The sequence below is a fragment of the Stegodyphus dumicola genome, chromosome 5 (assembly GCF_044657685.1).
Source record: "Stegodyphus dumicola isolate Sdum_Otavi_A_Nest chromosome 5, ASM4465768v1".
Classification (NCBI taxonomy): Eukaryota; Metazoa; Arthropoda; class Arachnida; order Araneae; family Eresidae; genus Stegodyphus; species Stegodyphus dumicola.
In genome coordinates this window covers 73,508,536-73,525,120 of record NC_140772.1, presented here as the reverse complement: position 1 = coordinate 73,525,120, position 16,585 = coordinate 73,508,536, and the positions used below count along the sequence as shown (strand labels likewise).

At 36.4% G+C, this 16,585-nt stretch overlaps 1 protein-coding gene across 1 annotated transcript in view; it reads left to right on the top strand.

The window, feature by feature from the left end:
* Positions 1–5,827: 5,827 nt before the first annotated feature.
* The window catches only part of LOC118181131 (uncharacterized), a 35,304-nt gene continuing 24,546 nt past the window's right edge, over positions 5,828–16,585 (top strand). The window contains exons 1-2 of the mRNA XM_035350203.2: positions 5,828–5,958; positions 6,558–6,784. Coding sequence (XP_035206094.1) covers positions 6,581–6,784 — 204 coding nt within the window. The 5' untranslated portion in view covers positions 5,828–5,958; positions 6,558–6,580. The remainder of the gene's footprint in view (positions 5,959–6,557; positions 6,785–16,585) is intronic.

Here is a 16,585-nt window from a genome sequence, read left to right as displayed (position 1 = left end):
AAACTGGAAATTAGACAGAGTCCTGCGAAGGGTTTAAGTCTCTTTTTATTCTACTTTAGAAATTACAAATGCGTGCTCTTGACGCTCACAAACTACGCCGACCCGGCGGTAAAATAAAACTAAGAAGCTAAAAATAAATAATAACAAGAGACTGACTACGAGGCTCTCTAAACGTAACTAACCTCACAGCGTTTTACAATACCGCTGCTAATTCAGCAAACTTTAAATATCACGTTGAACGATTAACAATTGGCCGAGACAAGCACACAGGCCGAAACGCGTGGTTCTTCAATTTCTGACTAACTACCTCCGCGCTCGTGAAGTAAGAACAGCACACTTCGAACTCGTTTCCTCTCTATTTAAATCAGAATACTTCCGCTGATAATTCGAATCCTTGCGCGTTCTACTAAAATTTACATACTCTTGCATTGGCAGTTCCAGGGGAAAGTAAGGCTTGACAGGAAAGATAGTTTAAACTTAAAATAAATGTTAGTTAAAATAAATATAAACCCTACATATTGATTATATCAAAGACTACTTATCCAAGATAAATGGAAACTTTTTCAGGAAAGCAAAGACCAACAGTACAGCTAACGTTGAGTATATTCTGAGATATGAAATTATCCCGGACGATTTGCTCATCGGACCTTATGCTGCACATATAATTAGGCAAGCCAATAATTAAGTGTTACTAGTCGGTACTCCGTGCTGACGCTCCGTGTCCATCTTTCCACATTATCTCTTCTGACAAGGATTCCAATCTTGATTTCGACCAATCACAGTGAAGTGCCAGCAGGCTACAAGCATCTTACGGACATTTAGGAGTAATTACTTTGGACTTGTTCTTGTTTGGACCAGTGTTGCAAATAGCTCGCGTCAGCTCCTGAGCCCAGGCGAAAATTGCACCGCATTCCCTTTTCTCCCTTTTATTTCTCCCCTCAGAGGAAACTCAATCAGGAAATTTCTAATACCAGGCTCCGCATGGAACTCTTTGCATGACTGGGAAGTATTGCTCCGGCAATAGAAACCCAGTACAATACAGTATATCACAGTATCACGAAGTTAAACAGCACTGCAAAGAAACAGGTGAGCTCTCCTACGGTCGCTGCAACCGAATTAAGCTTAACATGTCCGAAGCAAAATACCCGAGACTCATAATCCCTAAAAAAGCCAACAAACACATAAGTAAGCCCATATTAGAAATGAAGGGACATAGAATTAAAATCACCAGTGCATACATATACCTCGGACTGATGGCGTGATTTAAATTTATGCAGCCCTTTAGTGAAAAAAGCAGTCGGCTTTCGCGATGTTATTTCTTTTGTCTTTTTCGCTGGTGAAAACCCTCAGCAAAATAGGATTTGAACCTTCGTATATATTTCTCGTAGAACATTCAGTTCCTTTGAAGCGGTATTTCGTGAACTGATGTTCTTTCTTATAATTTATTTCCTTCAGAAACATTTCTTTTCAGTATTGACAAAAAAGTTTTGACAGTTATCTTTCCATAAGTTTTGTATTTTTATCAAATTCTCTTAAGTTGTATCTTTCAGGGAGACTGCTTTTCGTTTTCTAGATATTTTAACTTCAAATTAAAGTAAACCCCAAAGGGCACTACTTCAGTTAAAATATATTTAGCAAATAATAGAGCAATAAAGCAATTTTTTTTTATTTTAGTCTCAATTTCAACATAAAGGTAAATTTCTGCTACAGTCGATTCGAACGATATAGTCTAAGCCAGAACATTAAAATAGAATAAGCTGGCTCATATATTTTTCTTGCACGCATATAATGCGTCAGCTAGCGAGAAAGTTGTAATATCATCTTTAATCAGTCTGCCAAAAAATACTCTTACAATATCTTATCTCATTTAAACCAGTTATTATGATTACATTCTTTACTGTAGCGTCTCCTTTTTGTATTCCTCTCGAGAATTAGCTTTGTGTGTATTTAAGCTGAGGGTTTCGAATCTTTAGTTGAGAGAGCTTGTGGCAGTCGCGTTCCTGTTAGTATTTTTCGCCAGTCGACTCAGGCGAACGCAGTTCGCAAACATCAGGCACCCACGAGGCAGAGCTATCCTGGGCTAACCAGGTTGACGATTTTCGATCTGTAATAATGCGTCCGAGTATAGAAGAGGGAGAACATTAGGTTGAAAAACTCGTAGGGAAAAGCAATTATAGAGTTTCCGAAGTAGACATTACGTCTATCAGGAACAATGTAGGAGATGGAAAAAGTCCTCGATGAAATGTTTCAGAAATACACCAGTGTCTACGCTCAAATTAGGCTGGGAAATTCAAGTAAGATGAGAAGTGCTTAGGAGGAAGCGAAAATTAAGGAGTGCAAAAATACCCAGCATTCTTAACCAAAACAAGAGATGGTACCAAAAGTTAAACAGTTAAATATAAACATTTAAATACAGAAAAATACATATTTTTTAAACATTCTATTACATAATTTTATAAATGTATTATAGAATTAATTTTTGAGAGACCCACTGAGCATTAGCACAAAATAAGCGACATAGGAAGTTAAGTTAATTTAAAGCGTTTATTTCCTCCATAACAGAGTAGAGGATGTTAGATTTAGTACGTAAGTCATTTGCAGTCTGCACAACAGGCAGTTTACTTTTAAAAATTTGCGTGACCTTGTGTAGGTTAGTTCCAAATGCTCTTTGAAATTCAAATAGAATTTTCATTAGTCCCAATAATTCTATCAGATTACTGCCGTTTGGCAAACTACTGGAGTTCATGCAGTTTCTACCGTTTGTGAGATTTGTAGAAAAATTTAAGTCCATAGCAGCAGGTTCCGAAGAGGAATTGGCATTTTGTTCTTCACTACCTGATTTTAAAGTCTGAGCATAACTCACACCATTGTGGCGATCAGAAGAGGGCTTTTTAGGTTAGGAAATTTTTCACAACCCCTATACGAGGTTGGGTGACTCTCTTTTCCAGACTTGCAGCACTTAGAGACGTCTAAAGGCCCGTCCACACGAGGACGCTCCCGACGTAGTTGACGTAACATTTTTGACGCCGGCGTAAATTCGCCTGACGCAGAAGACGTAAAACTGAGTACGCTCCTGTTCAGCTTTTTCGCCCGCGACGCGCGCGTATAGCCAATAGCCGACCGAGTTCTTATCACGTGTCATAATCAGAAAACCTTCTTGCTTACCCGTTTCAATATGGTGTCAGAACCACACAGAGATGAGTTTTTGCTTAGAAATATAACTGTATACAGCAATACAATAATCAGCATTGTTCACGCCATCTTCAGATTTCTCAAACCGTACATATTGGTATAAATTTAAAATTCTCATTAAAGGGGAAAACTGTATATTTATAAAGCAATGATCCGACCAGTATATCCATATGCTTCACCTATTTATAACACCGTAAGTAATAGGAACCTAAATAAATTACAGTTCCTACGAAATCAAAGTTTCTGCCTTACAAAATTCTCCTTAATAATTATAAATATTGGCTATATCATGTGTAATAAAAAGCTCTATAATTATCCCAATATTAAATACACCAAAAACTAACTTCAGCAATATAACAACTAAAATAAAACAGTTGACTTCAATAAAATACAATTACGAAATTTTGGAAGAAAGTTACAACTTGTGTCATACAGCAATCATTTATTGAAGTTTAATTAAATTACCTTTGCAGCGACTTCTACTTGTTACATTATTTTTCACAAACACTGCTATGAGGTATAGCTGAGTGGTCAGCGCGCTGCTTTGGTGGCGGAGGAATGGAAAGGTGGCGAGTTCGAGCCTTACCCGTAGACGGTATATAATTCACTTAGCTTTTCTCATTTTGAAACGTGTTTCTTATATTTAATCATGAATCATTACATTCTTATTTTACCTATTATTATTGTTTTCATTTCTTATTTTATTCATTATTATTATTGTTTTTAATTTAGTTTAAAAATGTGCAGTGCAAATAGAAATCCTTATGTAATAATATATATGCATCTCTTTATCATATATCATCTATAAATTCTCTCTTTATTTTTACTTTATTGCATATTTTATCATGCACATAATTTCTCATAAGCTGTCCAAAGTTTGAACCTCATTCTAAATTCAAAAATAAATAAAAAGAAAAACAAAAGAGCAAGGGAGAGGGAATTAAAAAAATATGAATTAGGTTTTATTATATGGTGGATGGTGTATATAAAGAGAATTAAGTAATTTAATTCTCTTTATATACTGTATTCCAAACCAATTTTATAAATCCTAATTTCATACGATATAGAATCTGTAAGTCTGTCAAACTGGTCGATACTCATCCTGAAGGAATTAAAAAAAACAAGTAATATACCCCCAAAAATATTAATTCCTACTTAGGTCCACAAAGAAAAATTTTAAAAATGCAAAAATAAATAAATAAATAGATAAAAATACAAACAGAGTTTTTTAAAAATTTTAATATGTGAAAAAGCTGTATTAACATCAAGTGTCATTCACTACAAGTTTAAACAATTGTATCTGAACTTGAGTGGATGAATAAAAAGCATTTTATGTACTGAAAATCTGAACAAGATATAGGGAGAGTGTGAGCTAATAGTAGGGATTTAATAATTCCGGATATTCCTTCCGCAAACAAGGCAGTAAAAAAAAAATCTCTTTGAACAGGTCGCTCTAAATAAATCTTTCGGACGCATTCTTGCCATTTTTTGCGGTTTTGCCTCTGTTTAGCACTTAATAGTAAAGTTTCAGCGATAAAAAAAAAGTCATCTGATTCGGACAACGCAAAACATACAGAAGAACAGCGAAGTAATAAGATACAGCTCTGTTGATGCTATATTACATCGTCACGTGATTTTTGCGCAAAATAATTCTATTGGTTAAACGCACTCTTCGCACGCGTACTCGTTTGGACGCTTTTACGCTGGTAACATAAAAGCGCGTTCGTCAGCTACGTTTCGAGCGTACTCGTGTGGACGGGCCTTAAGCGTCCTTTATAGCAATCCTGAATCTTATGATTTCCAGCGCATTTCACGCATCGTGGGAAAACATGACAATTCTCCGAGGAGTGGTGCCATTTCTGGCAGTTAAAGCACTGCGAGACTTGGAATTTCGAAATATATTTTTCCACCGTAACTGAAAATAGACACAGGTCAGTCAGTTTATGGATTTGATTGATTACTTCATTTTTAAGTAACTGTACTTGAAATAAGGGCATGGGAGCCCGAGTCTTATTTTTTGTCAGCTGCACTTCTTTGTGAACCTTGAATCCTTGCTTAACCAACTCATCTTTGATTTCAGATACCTCCATATCAGAAGGTAGACCTCTCAGTAGCAGCTTAACAGGCTTTTCATGCTTAAAATTGACTACAAAATGATCGATGCCGTTTTCGAGAAAGTGTTTACTCAGAGTCCTATGATCCTTATTTTTCGCCAGTCAATCGGCCATCTAGAACTAGAGATCTAGAACTGTCCCCTTTTTTGACTCCTTGTACATTCATGTGTATATGCACACATGCTTACACACAGACCTAGGTTTCCGAAACCGATCCCGAGAACAAAAAAGGTACTTTTCGTTTTTGTGCATTGCTACAAATAATTTACTTTATTCATGTTCGAACTTTTAGTTTTTAATTAGTTGAATTTTTTGTCCTTAACTATTTAATGTAAAAAAATCTGCGTATATAATTCGTAAAATGGCATATGTTTACATGTATATTATTACAAGATAATGTATTCATGTCTGTGTAGATAAATTTTCGTAGTGTCAGTAACGAGTGCCGCTAGTGACAAACTCTTGGCGTTCTTTTTTTTTTTTAATGTTATTGGCAACGTTTAATAACTTGAGGTCGTCCGGTGTATTTCCGTATTTTTCGCTATTGTCAGCTAGCTCTTTAAATCTGAGCTTATGATGCCCAAACTTTAAATTTTAATGCAAATTTAAGTTGAGCATGTGTGTCAACAAATACTGTGATAATATACTAATCGTGAGTATGTTCTTCCTACAGCATTAACTAAACACAAAAATAGTAAATCCACCAGGAATTCTCTGCTGGTGGGAAATGAGCTAATATTAGAAACCGTGTTTGTTGTATTTTATTAGCACTGAAAAATATTTTTGCTGAGTTATTATTTACATTCTGATCTGCATGACCTTCTTTTTGCATTCTGTTTGCTTTTTAGACTTGAATGTGCTAAGTGAATTTTATTAAAGATTTTAAACTCTAAAGGTATATGTGAACTTGTAGATAAATCGGTCTTTTGCTAAAATTTGTATTTTGTTTTTCGATGCATTTCGTATAAATAGGATTGATTAATTTATATTTATCCTTTCAAAAATGCAATATCTGTAGCATTTTAACAGCTACTGCATATCCTAACAAAAAGTTTTATGTTATTATATTTTAATATATTTTATTTTGTATTTAATCTTTATAGATTAATTTATATAAAATCTGTGTTTTTGTATTTTGGAAGGTGGGAAAAAATGAAATAAAAGTATTATATGCTGTCTATTCTGTTTTTTAGTATAAGATTTGTAAATATAACTTTGAGTATGTTTTACATCTTTATTTTAATGTTTTAGATCTTTTTGAGTAATAGTCCCTCATGATGGATTCAGAACAAGATTTGAATCCCAAAGAATCTCGTCCAGAATCCGTGACTTTGAAAAAAGGAACATTATGGCAGCAACGAGATAAATTTTTTAGCCGGTGGAAAGAAAGATTTTTTATTCTTACAAGTGACTATCTAGCGTGCTTCAAAAAAGCATCAAAAATTGGAATATCTGAGATGGGTGGCTTCTTATATAAGGTAAAAGTTTTGTTAGTCACAACTAATTGCATTTCGTAGGTTGTCCATTTATAAGAGTGTCATTTCATGTTTATGTAGTTTTATTTTCAACTGGAATTAAATATAATTTAATTTGATTTCTTTTTGAAATTTAAATGTCATAAATACTTGTGTACTTTATCTCTGGAGGGGGAAAATTTGTGGTGTATACTGTTTCTGAAGAGATGGCTTAAATTAGTGATCTCAAACTCAAATTGTATGTAGGCCAAAACAATTCAATAATCTCATAATTTGTAACTTTATTTCTAATAGCTGTCATATCCTGGTGCATATAATCAGAGTCTATCAGAAAATTTTCTGAAAATTCAATATTTTTAAAATCCTGAGTATGTTTATAATTCAGCAATAACTGTCATGTGAGAATCTAAAATTTCTTAAGTTAATGTCACACATTTGAGTTCTTTCTACTTGTTATCTAATTTTATTCTTGATTGAGCATTTTGCTACTACATTATCTTACCTGGAGATATTTTTGTAGCATAAGGACCCATTTTATGAATCTTGATAAATTTTTCCCAGAATACAAATGAACCACAGCAGTATGATTTGTATATTTATTGGGGATTTCTGAATCTCCAAAACAGCTGCTACATTTCCTTTTCTGTAGCCATATAATTTTTCCGAGTTGGATTAAGAGTCTTACTAAAATATGCAACTGGCTGACAATCTTAAATAAACATAAATCTTACTGCATGATCTGATGCATCTGTGGCAATTTCCAATTTCCTGTTACCTTCAGGATGTTACAAAACTGCATTTGAATTAATGCTGTTTTAAGGTTTGAAACGCTGTGTTCACTTTGGCTGATGTGTAAAACCTGGCTTTTTTTTCTTTTTAATTTCAGTAATGGTTCTATATGGGAAATATCTTTGGTAAAACTCGTATAATAGGAACCAAAACCAAAAATGAAGGCAACGTCTTTGCTGTATTAGGTGAAGAATAATTTTTTATTGCAATTATTTTTGGTAAAATCCTAGGAGAGCCCACACCACACTTGGTGACAAACTGGGAAAGTGAAGAATCATCCACTGCTTTGTGGGTTTTTCAAAATCACCAACTTGAAAAAAACAAGTCAAAAAGTTGCACAAACTCGGTATCCATCTACACATCGACCTATTTTCACTTTAAAAAAATCCCAGAATTGCACAAACTTGGCATTGCACACTCCCTTGACTTTGTCCATGTACACGTCGATACACGCTATATAAGTGAGCGAGCCAAGGGTGTAGACTCTGTTAGGATTCAACCTTATTTTGTAATCTTCTGTCTCTATATCCTTTGAGATTATAGTCTAAATAATGAAATTTCTTGGCTGCAAATTTGCAGTTGACCGCATTATATTTTTGACCATGCCTCCTTCAGAACTTAATACCTAATGTAAATCTCGAATATTGGTTTTACACATATTTAAAAATACCCAGAGTAAGATTTAGTGTCATTAGCCCAAAGGGGCAATTTGCCCATAAGGGCTATTAATTTCATTTTGGCATTTTGCATTGATTCACTATAAACAGCGAATTACTTTTCGTATTGTTGCCACCAAATATTACAACCCTATATTATAGTTAAAGAAAATAAATAATGAAGAATCTGCATAAATGTATGTGTGTTTCTTGCATTGTGATAAAGCAATGGTACCTAGAGCCATCAAATTTTGAATAATGTATGTCTCCACCTGAATATGCGCATCTGGAAGCCCAGATTCGGAATTTCTTTTATCTATTTCATATCTTACAAAGCATTTATGAGTTTTTGATTAAGAAATTCAATGATTTCAAAGTGAGCAATGACAATGCTGTACCAAAAAAAAAAAAAAAAAAAAAAAAAAAAAACTCTCCCATGTGCAAGATTGTGTATTGGTAATTCTAAAGATATGCTCTTTTAAATATTTTGTGATATTGCTGTTTAATTGAATTTTATGGTTTAAGTGGGAAGAACATAATATTTAATAGATGTAGGTAACACACAAAATGTTAATAAAAGCCCCTGTGGTCGTAATATAAAATCTGAAAGCGTTCAGATTTTTTTTTTAAAAGTATAATTTGGCGATTTAATCTTTCTAATTATTTCTTTGATTATGGGCAGTAAATAAACAGCATATTTAGTATGCTATTTAATTTTTAGTAATCCAAAATGGCATGCATTATGGTCTGTTGTGAGATTATCATGAATTGGGGAGATATTGGTGCTGAATGTGTGTGCTGAATGAATTGGGGAGTCCAAAATCTGTACGTCCATTATCCGGAATGATCTAAAACCTGGACTTCGAAGCCACAAACTTTTCCTGTATTACTGTTTTATGCATGCGCATTTGATTTTTCCTTCCATAATAAAACATGTGGATCTTTTCACTTAAAAATTCCGATTCTTAATTTCAGGTAGGCAGTAAATAAATTACTTTGTTATGGAAAAACAATCATGTAAGCATAAATTTGTGAGATTAATAATTTGGTTCCATAGCTGAGTATTTACTTGGCATACATCTCAAATCGAAACATTCACCTATTTTATATCCCTGACGCTGACCTGGCGAGTCAATATTTATTATATTTTGCTTTCATCACCGCATGTTTATCAATACATGACAGCTTCAGTAATAACCCATGCTGTGATGTCTAAACTTTTTTTTTATATATTAGTAAATGAATAACAAGAGTATGGCAATCTTATGCTTGGGGATGATTATAGATTTTTAAATGCTGTAAGAAATGTTGACGAGGAAAAATTCAACAAACATTTCTTTTCACATGCTAAAAATAGATTTTGTTAATGAAACTCATAGGCCAAAATATTGCATTTAATGCTATTTAAGAATAACTATAAACCCAGAAGCGGCGGCAGAATATGTTGGCACCAGAGGGCAGAATTTAGGGAAGACTAAATTTTTGGAATTAGAGGAAGCACCGAGTGGCAAAATTAAGGGATGAGAAGTATTAGTGATTTAGGGAAAGCACTGGGATCCAAAGTATAGGCACCATAAAAATTTATAACTCAGGAAAGCACTTTGTAGCAGAATTTAGAACCCATAGAGACTGCATCAAGCGCCGGCCCTAGATAAAGTATATGTGGGAGTTTATTTATTCAGGATTCGAATTGGTTTGAAGCATGTGCAAGAAATAAACGTATAGTAAATAACTAAACTAATAGAATTCAGGCTTAATTCAGTACGCAATAGGAGCAAGACAAAATTTAGTGAAACTACTTGGATTTCGTCGCCAATCTTGTGATACCAGCCAATAATGTATAACTGGCACTATTAAGTCAGGCTAAAATTATCTTTACTGATTCTAAGGCATTTCAATCAATGTAGCAGACTGCGCTGCTCCCTGATCTTCTAATTTGATCCAGCTTATTATTTTTTGTAAACTGTTATTATTACGGCAATTATAAAAACTAAGCTTGAACTTTCGATTATGTCGAAAAGAGTTTCCAAGGATCTACAAAGTGAAATCATGTTTCAATGTCCATTAAACAAAAACTGGAATTACTGCAAAAAATTGATAAAGGCATATCCGTCTCAAAATTATGCGAGGAGTATGGCATTGGAAAGTCCACTGTATATGATACAAGAAAAAGGAACTTTTTGAATTTTTTGCGGAAGCATCTTAAACAACTTACATTGAAAGAAATGTTTAATAAAGTAAACAAATTAATATTATGCTTTTTTTTTTTTTTTTTTTTTTTTGTAAATTTTAATACTCTTTAGATCATAATTGCTCTTTATTTCATAATTTCTGCATGCCATCTTACCAGATTTAAATTTATGATCTATGATCCGGAATCGCCGAAGTCCCGATGAGTCCGGATTATGGACTGGGTACTGTAATTGTAATCATCTATCGTAATGGCATAACTAAAAATTTTGGGCCCTCAGGCAAAACTTAAAATAAGTATCTCTGTCTCTATATATGTGTGTGTGTGAATATAGATATATTCTAAATGTCATAATTGCTGTGAAATGGCAGCTGCAGTAAGATAGCTTCGTAAAGAACGGATAGGGTTGCCAGAAAGTGACAGGGAGAGGATTCTAGAAAGCATTCTATGCGTTTTTCCTTGGGAATGTTCTCAAAGGTAGATTAAAGCTATATATATATGTGGCGTTCTGACAGATACTTCAACTTCTATTCATGAGATGGTGCCACGTGTAAAATCCAGTTCTTAATCGGAGCAGCAAAGCAACGTCATTACTCACTCAGACTTCTCGAGAGACAACTGTACGCGACGGTAGCGTGAACTGTGTTCCGAGCTCTGCGTTGATCTCTGCAATGTAATTTAAATTGTAATTTAGTACTTAATATATTCTTTGGTTATAGGAGATTGTCTACTCTTATTTTCTTTAATTATATCATGCATTAAGCACACACGACCACCAAAAGTGGTGACCTTTTGACTGAGCACACTACTGACAATGGATTTTCAACGACCCTAAGCCACGTGCATCCAAGGCATTCTGAAGAACTGACTAAAAATAACAACGAATATGGACATTAAATGTATGCTACAACGTACCCTTTCAATTATTTCTAGAAGTATTGATATATATTGCTTGTGTTTTTTTCAAAGTCATGCATATCATCGCAAGGAGCTTCAGCAAATCATCAATGTGATCTGTTCCGTTCCGCTGACTTTGCCAGTCGTGCAATAATTCTTCGATCATTCAACTTTTGTGACAAATGTGATACAATAGTGATTTTCGCTAAATGTGCTACATCAGTAATTTTTCTGCAACGTGCTACGGCAAAATTCTTCCCTCAGTGTTCGAAAGTAGTGATTTTTTTTCCCATGTGCTACAGGAGTGATTTCCTTTTTCCTTCGAAAGTGCCTTAGCATTTGGCATAGTGGTGATTTTGTGTGTGCGCAATACAAAATGAACGCATCATTTTTTTTCTCAAATAGGGGTTTCTTTTGAAATGCATTTCGGTAAAATATTATTTGTGCGTGTAATTGCTGACCCTGTCTTATTTGTGTGTGTATCGTTACGTAAATTTTTTCTGCATGGTTAAAATATTTATTGTTATCATGGTAATATCATGGTAATCAATAGTGTATCCTCATGCTACAATATTTGTGCTGTTAAGTGTTTATTAATTAAAGTGAAAATTATCTATCAGTATGCCCGACGATATTCCACCAGAACCACAAATCACACGCGTTGCGGTGAAGCCACCGCCCTTCCGGAAAAATAATCCTTCATTGTGGTTCGCTCAGATCGAAGCACAATTTTCTATCGCTCGCATTAGTGAGGATTCAACAAAATTCAACCATGTAGTTGCAGCAATTGAGTCTGATATTCTGAATTCAGTGCATGACTTAATTCTCAAACCACCTGATTGTGATAAATACTCCAAACTGAAACAGCGGCTCATTGAAATCTATTCAGAAAGTGAATCTTCAAAAATACGTACTTTACTACAAGGACTTGAACTTGGAGATCAGCGACCTTCATACTTGCTGTCACGAATGCGTGATCTGGCAGGAAGCCATTTTAGTGACGACTTGTTGAAGTCACTATGGCTTTCGCGTCTCCCTAATAACATACAAATAATTCTTGCTGCTTCCAATGAAGATCTAACCCGTTTAGCAGCAATGGCTGACAAAATTAATGAACTTGTTACTCCAGCTTATGTCAGTGCTGCTAATGCTGCACCTTCCAGTTCATCCCTCGAACAAGTGGCTGAATTGACCAAAAAAGTATCTGAACTCTCTACAAGTCTTCATGCTTCACGGAGATACAATCGATCAAATCAGGGCCCACGTAATAAATTTCGTGCCCAAAGCAAGAGTCGATCTCGTCACAATACTCGAACGCAGTACAAAAAACCCACAAGTGGCATATGTTTTTATCATATGAATTTTGGCGCTCAAGCTCGCAAGTGTGCCCCTCCATGCACTTTTGAACAAGTGGGAAACTAAATGGGCGGTCTTCTGCTGGCCAACAGAATGTCCGCCACATCGACAGAATAGTACTGGCTGATCGTTCAACTCAGTTATGTTTTCTAGTAGATACTGGAGCTGACATATCAGTGCTCCCGAGAACTAAAACAAATGCTCACCAACTTAATAAACTTGTACTGTATGCAGCCAATGTTACCCAAATTGCAACCTACGGCACCAAACTATTGACACTTGATTTAAACTTGCGCCGGACTTTCAACTGGCCTTTTATTATTGCGAATGTAACTCAAGCAATTATTGGTGTCGACTTCTTGACACATTTCCACCTTCTAGTGGATGTCAAGAATAATTGCTTAATTGATGCTACAACTCAGCTGACATCACAGGGCCAAGCTTCTCACATATCGAACGTACCTACCAACATAAGTGTTGTATCGGGCAGCACACGGTTTCATCGGTTATCAGCAGAATTCCCTGACATTTTAAACCCATCCAAATCAGGGCAGCATACTCATCAGCCAGAAGTGTATCATCACATTGAAACACATGGCCCACCTGTATTTTCCAAGCCTCGTCGTCTTTCTCCAGAGATGCTAAAAGCTCCTCGCAAAGAATTTGAATTCATGCTAGCGCAGGGAACCATTCGCTCATCTAAAAGTCCATGGGCCAGTCCACTTCACATGGTTAAAAAGTCTAATGGTGACTGGCGGCCTTGTGGAGATTATCGTCGACTTAATGCCGTCACAGTCCCTGACAGATATTCAGTCCCACATATCCAAGACTGCACCCATCTTTTTCATGGAACAAACATATTTTCTACCCTCGATCTTGCCAGAGCATATCATCAGATCCCAGTGTATGCTGAAGATGTGCCCAAGACCGCAGTGACTACACCATTTGGTCTCTTTGAGTACTTATATATGCCATTTGGCCTTCGCAATGCTGGCCAAACATTTCAGCGTTTCATACACCAAGTACTGTCTGGCCTCGATTTCTGCATCCCATATTTTGATGATATCCTGGTTGCATCTACAGATGCGGAAGAACATTTTCAACATCTGCGTCAGATTTTCACTTGCCTTAAAGATCATGGATTAAAACTAAATCCATCCAAATGTGTACTTGGTCAACCCTCAGTTTCCTTTCTTGGATGTCTTATCACCCAGAATGGAGTCAAACCTTTATCGGAAAGAGTCAAAGCAATTAACGACCTACCTCAGTCCAAAACCATCTCTGAACTGAAGCGTTTTCTAGCAATGTTAAATTTCTACCGACGCTTTCTGCCAAATGCCGCAAAAACACAAGCCTGCCTACATGAGTTTCTGAAGAATAGCAAAAAAAACGATCAACGAGCTGTCCCTTGGACTGAATCTGCATCTGCAGCATTCGTGCGATGCAAACACGATCTGGCAAATGCAGCCACACTTTCTTATCACTCCCCTAGTGATCAGCTCTCTATAATGGTAGATGCATCTGACACGGCCATAGGAGCAGTGCTTCAAGCCCATACTACTAAAGGACTTTCCCCAATGGCATTCTTCTCCAGAAAACTTACTACTGCAGAAAGAAAATACAGCACATATGACAGGGAGCTACTTGCTGTGTACTGTGCTGTTAAATACTTCCGGCACAACTTGGAAGGACACGACTTCATCATTTTCACCGATCATCGACCATTAACCTTCGCTTTTAGAAAAAACTCTGACTCATGTTCTCCTCGTCAGCTTCGACATCTGGATTTCATCGCCCAGTTTAGTACAGATAATTGTGTTGCTGATGCCTTGTCTCAGGTAAACAGTATCAACCTCACTACCCCAGATTTCTCTGAAATTGCAAAAGCTCAATTGCATGATGAGGAACTCAAGAATCTAATCTCAAATCCACAAACCTCCTTTCAGTTACAACCGCTGCACATTGATCCAACGCTTAAAATTTACTGTGACATAGAGAACAATAGAATACGTCCCTATATTCCTGTCAATTTTAGACGTGAAGTGTTTAATGCCTTGCACAATTTGGCACATCCTGGAATCCGTGCCACCAAAAAGCTGATCGCAGACAGATTTGTCTGGCCAGCAATGAATCAAAACATCACAGAATGGACTCGTTCATGTATTCGATGTCAACGGTGTAAAGTATCCCGTCACACTCACAGCCCTATTCAACAATTTAACCTTCCAGCAAGACACTTTGATCATGTGCACTTAGACTTGGTTGGCCCATTGCCTCCTTCAAATGGTTACACTTACTTCCTCACTTGTATTGATCGGTACACAAGATGGCCTGAAGCCATTCCTATTGAAAATATATCCACTGAAACTGTAGCTCGAGCATTCATCTCCCAGTGGCTTTCAAGATTTGGCATGCCTACCACCATCACTACTGACCAAGGCCGACAATTTCAATGTTACTTGTTTGCATCCCTCACCTCTCTTCTTGGCATTCGCCATATTCGCACAACACCATACCATCCATCTGGAAATGGGATGGTGGAACGCTTTCACCGATCTCTCAAACAAGGTCTGAAGTGCCACAGTAGCACACACTGGACAGAAGCCTTACCCCTAGTCTTGCTTGGTCTTCGCACAGCATTCAAAGAAGACATTGGTAGCACTTGTGCTGAAATGTTATATGGTGCAACCCTCCGTCTGCCAGGTGAATTCTTTCACCCAGAATCTACTCCAGTTATCGACCCTCCAACGTTTACGTGAGACCATGAGCAATATCTCGCCAACCCCAGCATCTTTGCATTACCAGCCAAGCTATTTTGTACATCCTGCACTTGAGACATCTTCGCACGTATTCGTGCGCAACGATGCAATTAAGCCAACTCTAACACCTTCATATGATGGTCCATTCAAAGTTGTCAAACGAACACCGAAACATTTGACCATCATCTGCAATGGCAAACAATCAGTGATTGGAATCGATCGTCTCAAACCAGCATTTCTAATGCAAGATCCAACAACTTCCTCATCAACATTACTCCCGGAAGTAAGCTTACATCCCGTTAAACAGCAACCTAAAACTACCAGATCTGGAAGAAAGGTTAAATTTAACCCAAAGTACTTATAACATACCGATGGTACTTGGGGGGGAGTACTGTGGCGTTTGACAGATACTTCAACTTCTATTCATGAGATGGCGCCACGTGTAAAATCCAGTTCTTAATCGGAGCAGCAAAGCGACGTCATTACTCATTCAGACTTCTCGAGAGACAACTGTACGCGATGGTAGCATGAATTGTGTTCCGAGCTCTGCGTTGATCTCTGCAATGTAATTTAAATTGTAATTTAGTACTTAATATATTCTTTTGTTATAAGAGATTGTCTACTCTTATTTTCTTTAATTATATCATGCATTAAGCACACACGACCACCAAATATATATACCCTGCCTGTCCTGGGAGAAAGTAGTGTAGGAGAGTATCTTGAGTTCAGAGATTAGCTTGAGAGCGATTGACCAAGTCAGGAGCCATATTTTAGTGCTTTGCTATAAAGCTTTCTTCACCATTATGGCCTGAAGGCTGTGTCTGATTGTTTCAGCATGTTTATCATAGTTTTCTTATAACTGTAAATATGTCTTTGGAATTGTCCTATGTAATTAAAAGTGCTTACTGGCAAATAAATTGTATTTTGATTCTTTATCAAGTGTTATCATCAGTTACTCCAAATCTATGAACCCGTAGAGCGCAACAACTGGTATCAGAAGTGGAATTTATGAGTGAACGCCAGTCGTCTGCCTGCAGGAAAAACCCATGGTGAAGGAAATGAAGGCTTTCAGGACTTTTAACACTTGTAAAAGCGGGACAAGAACAGATGAAAGCTGGACAGGAGGAGATGAAGGCTGAGATCAGGAGGAGGAGAT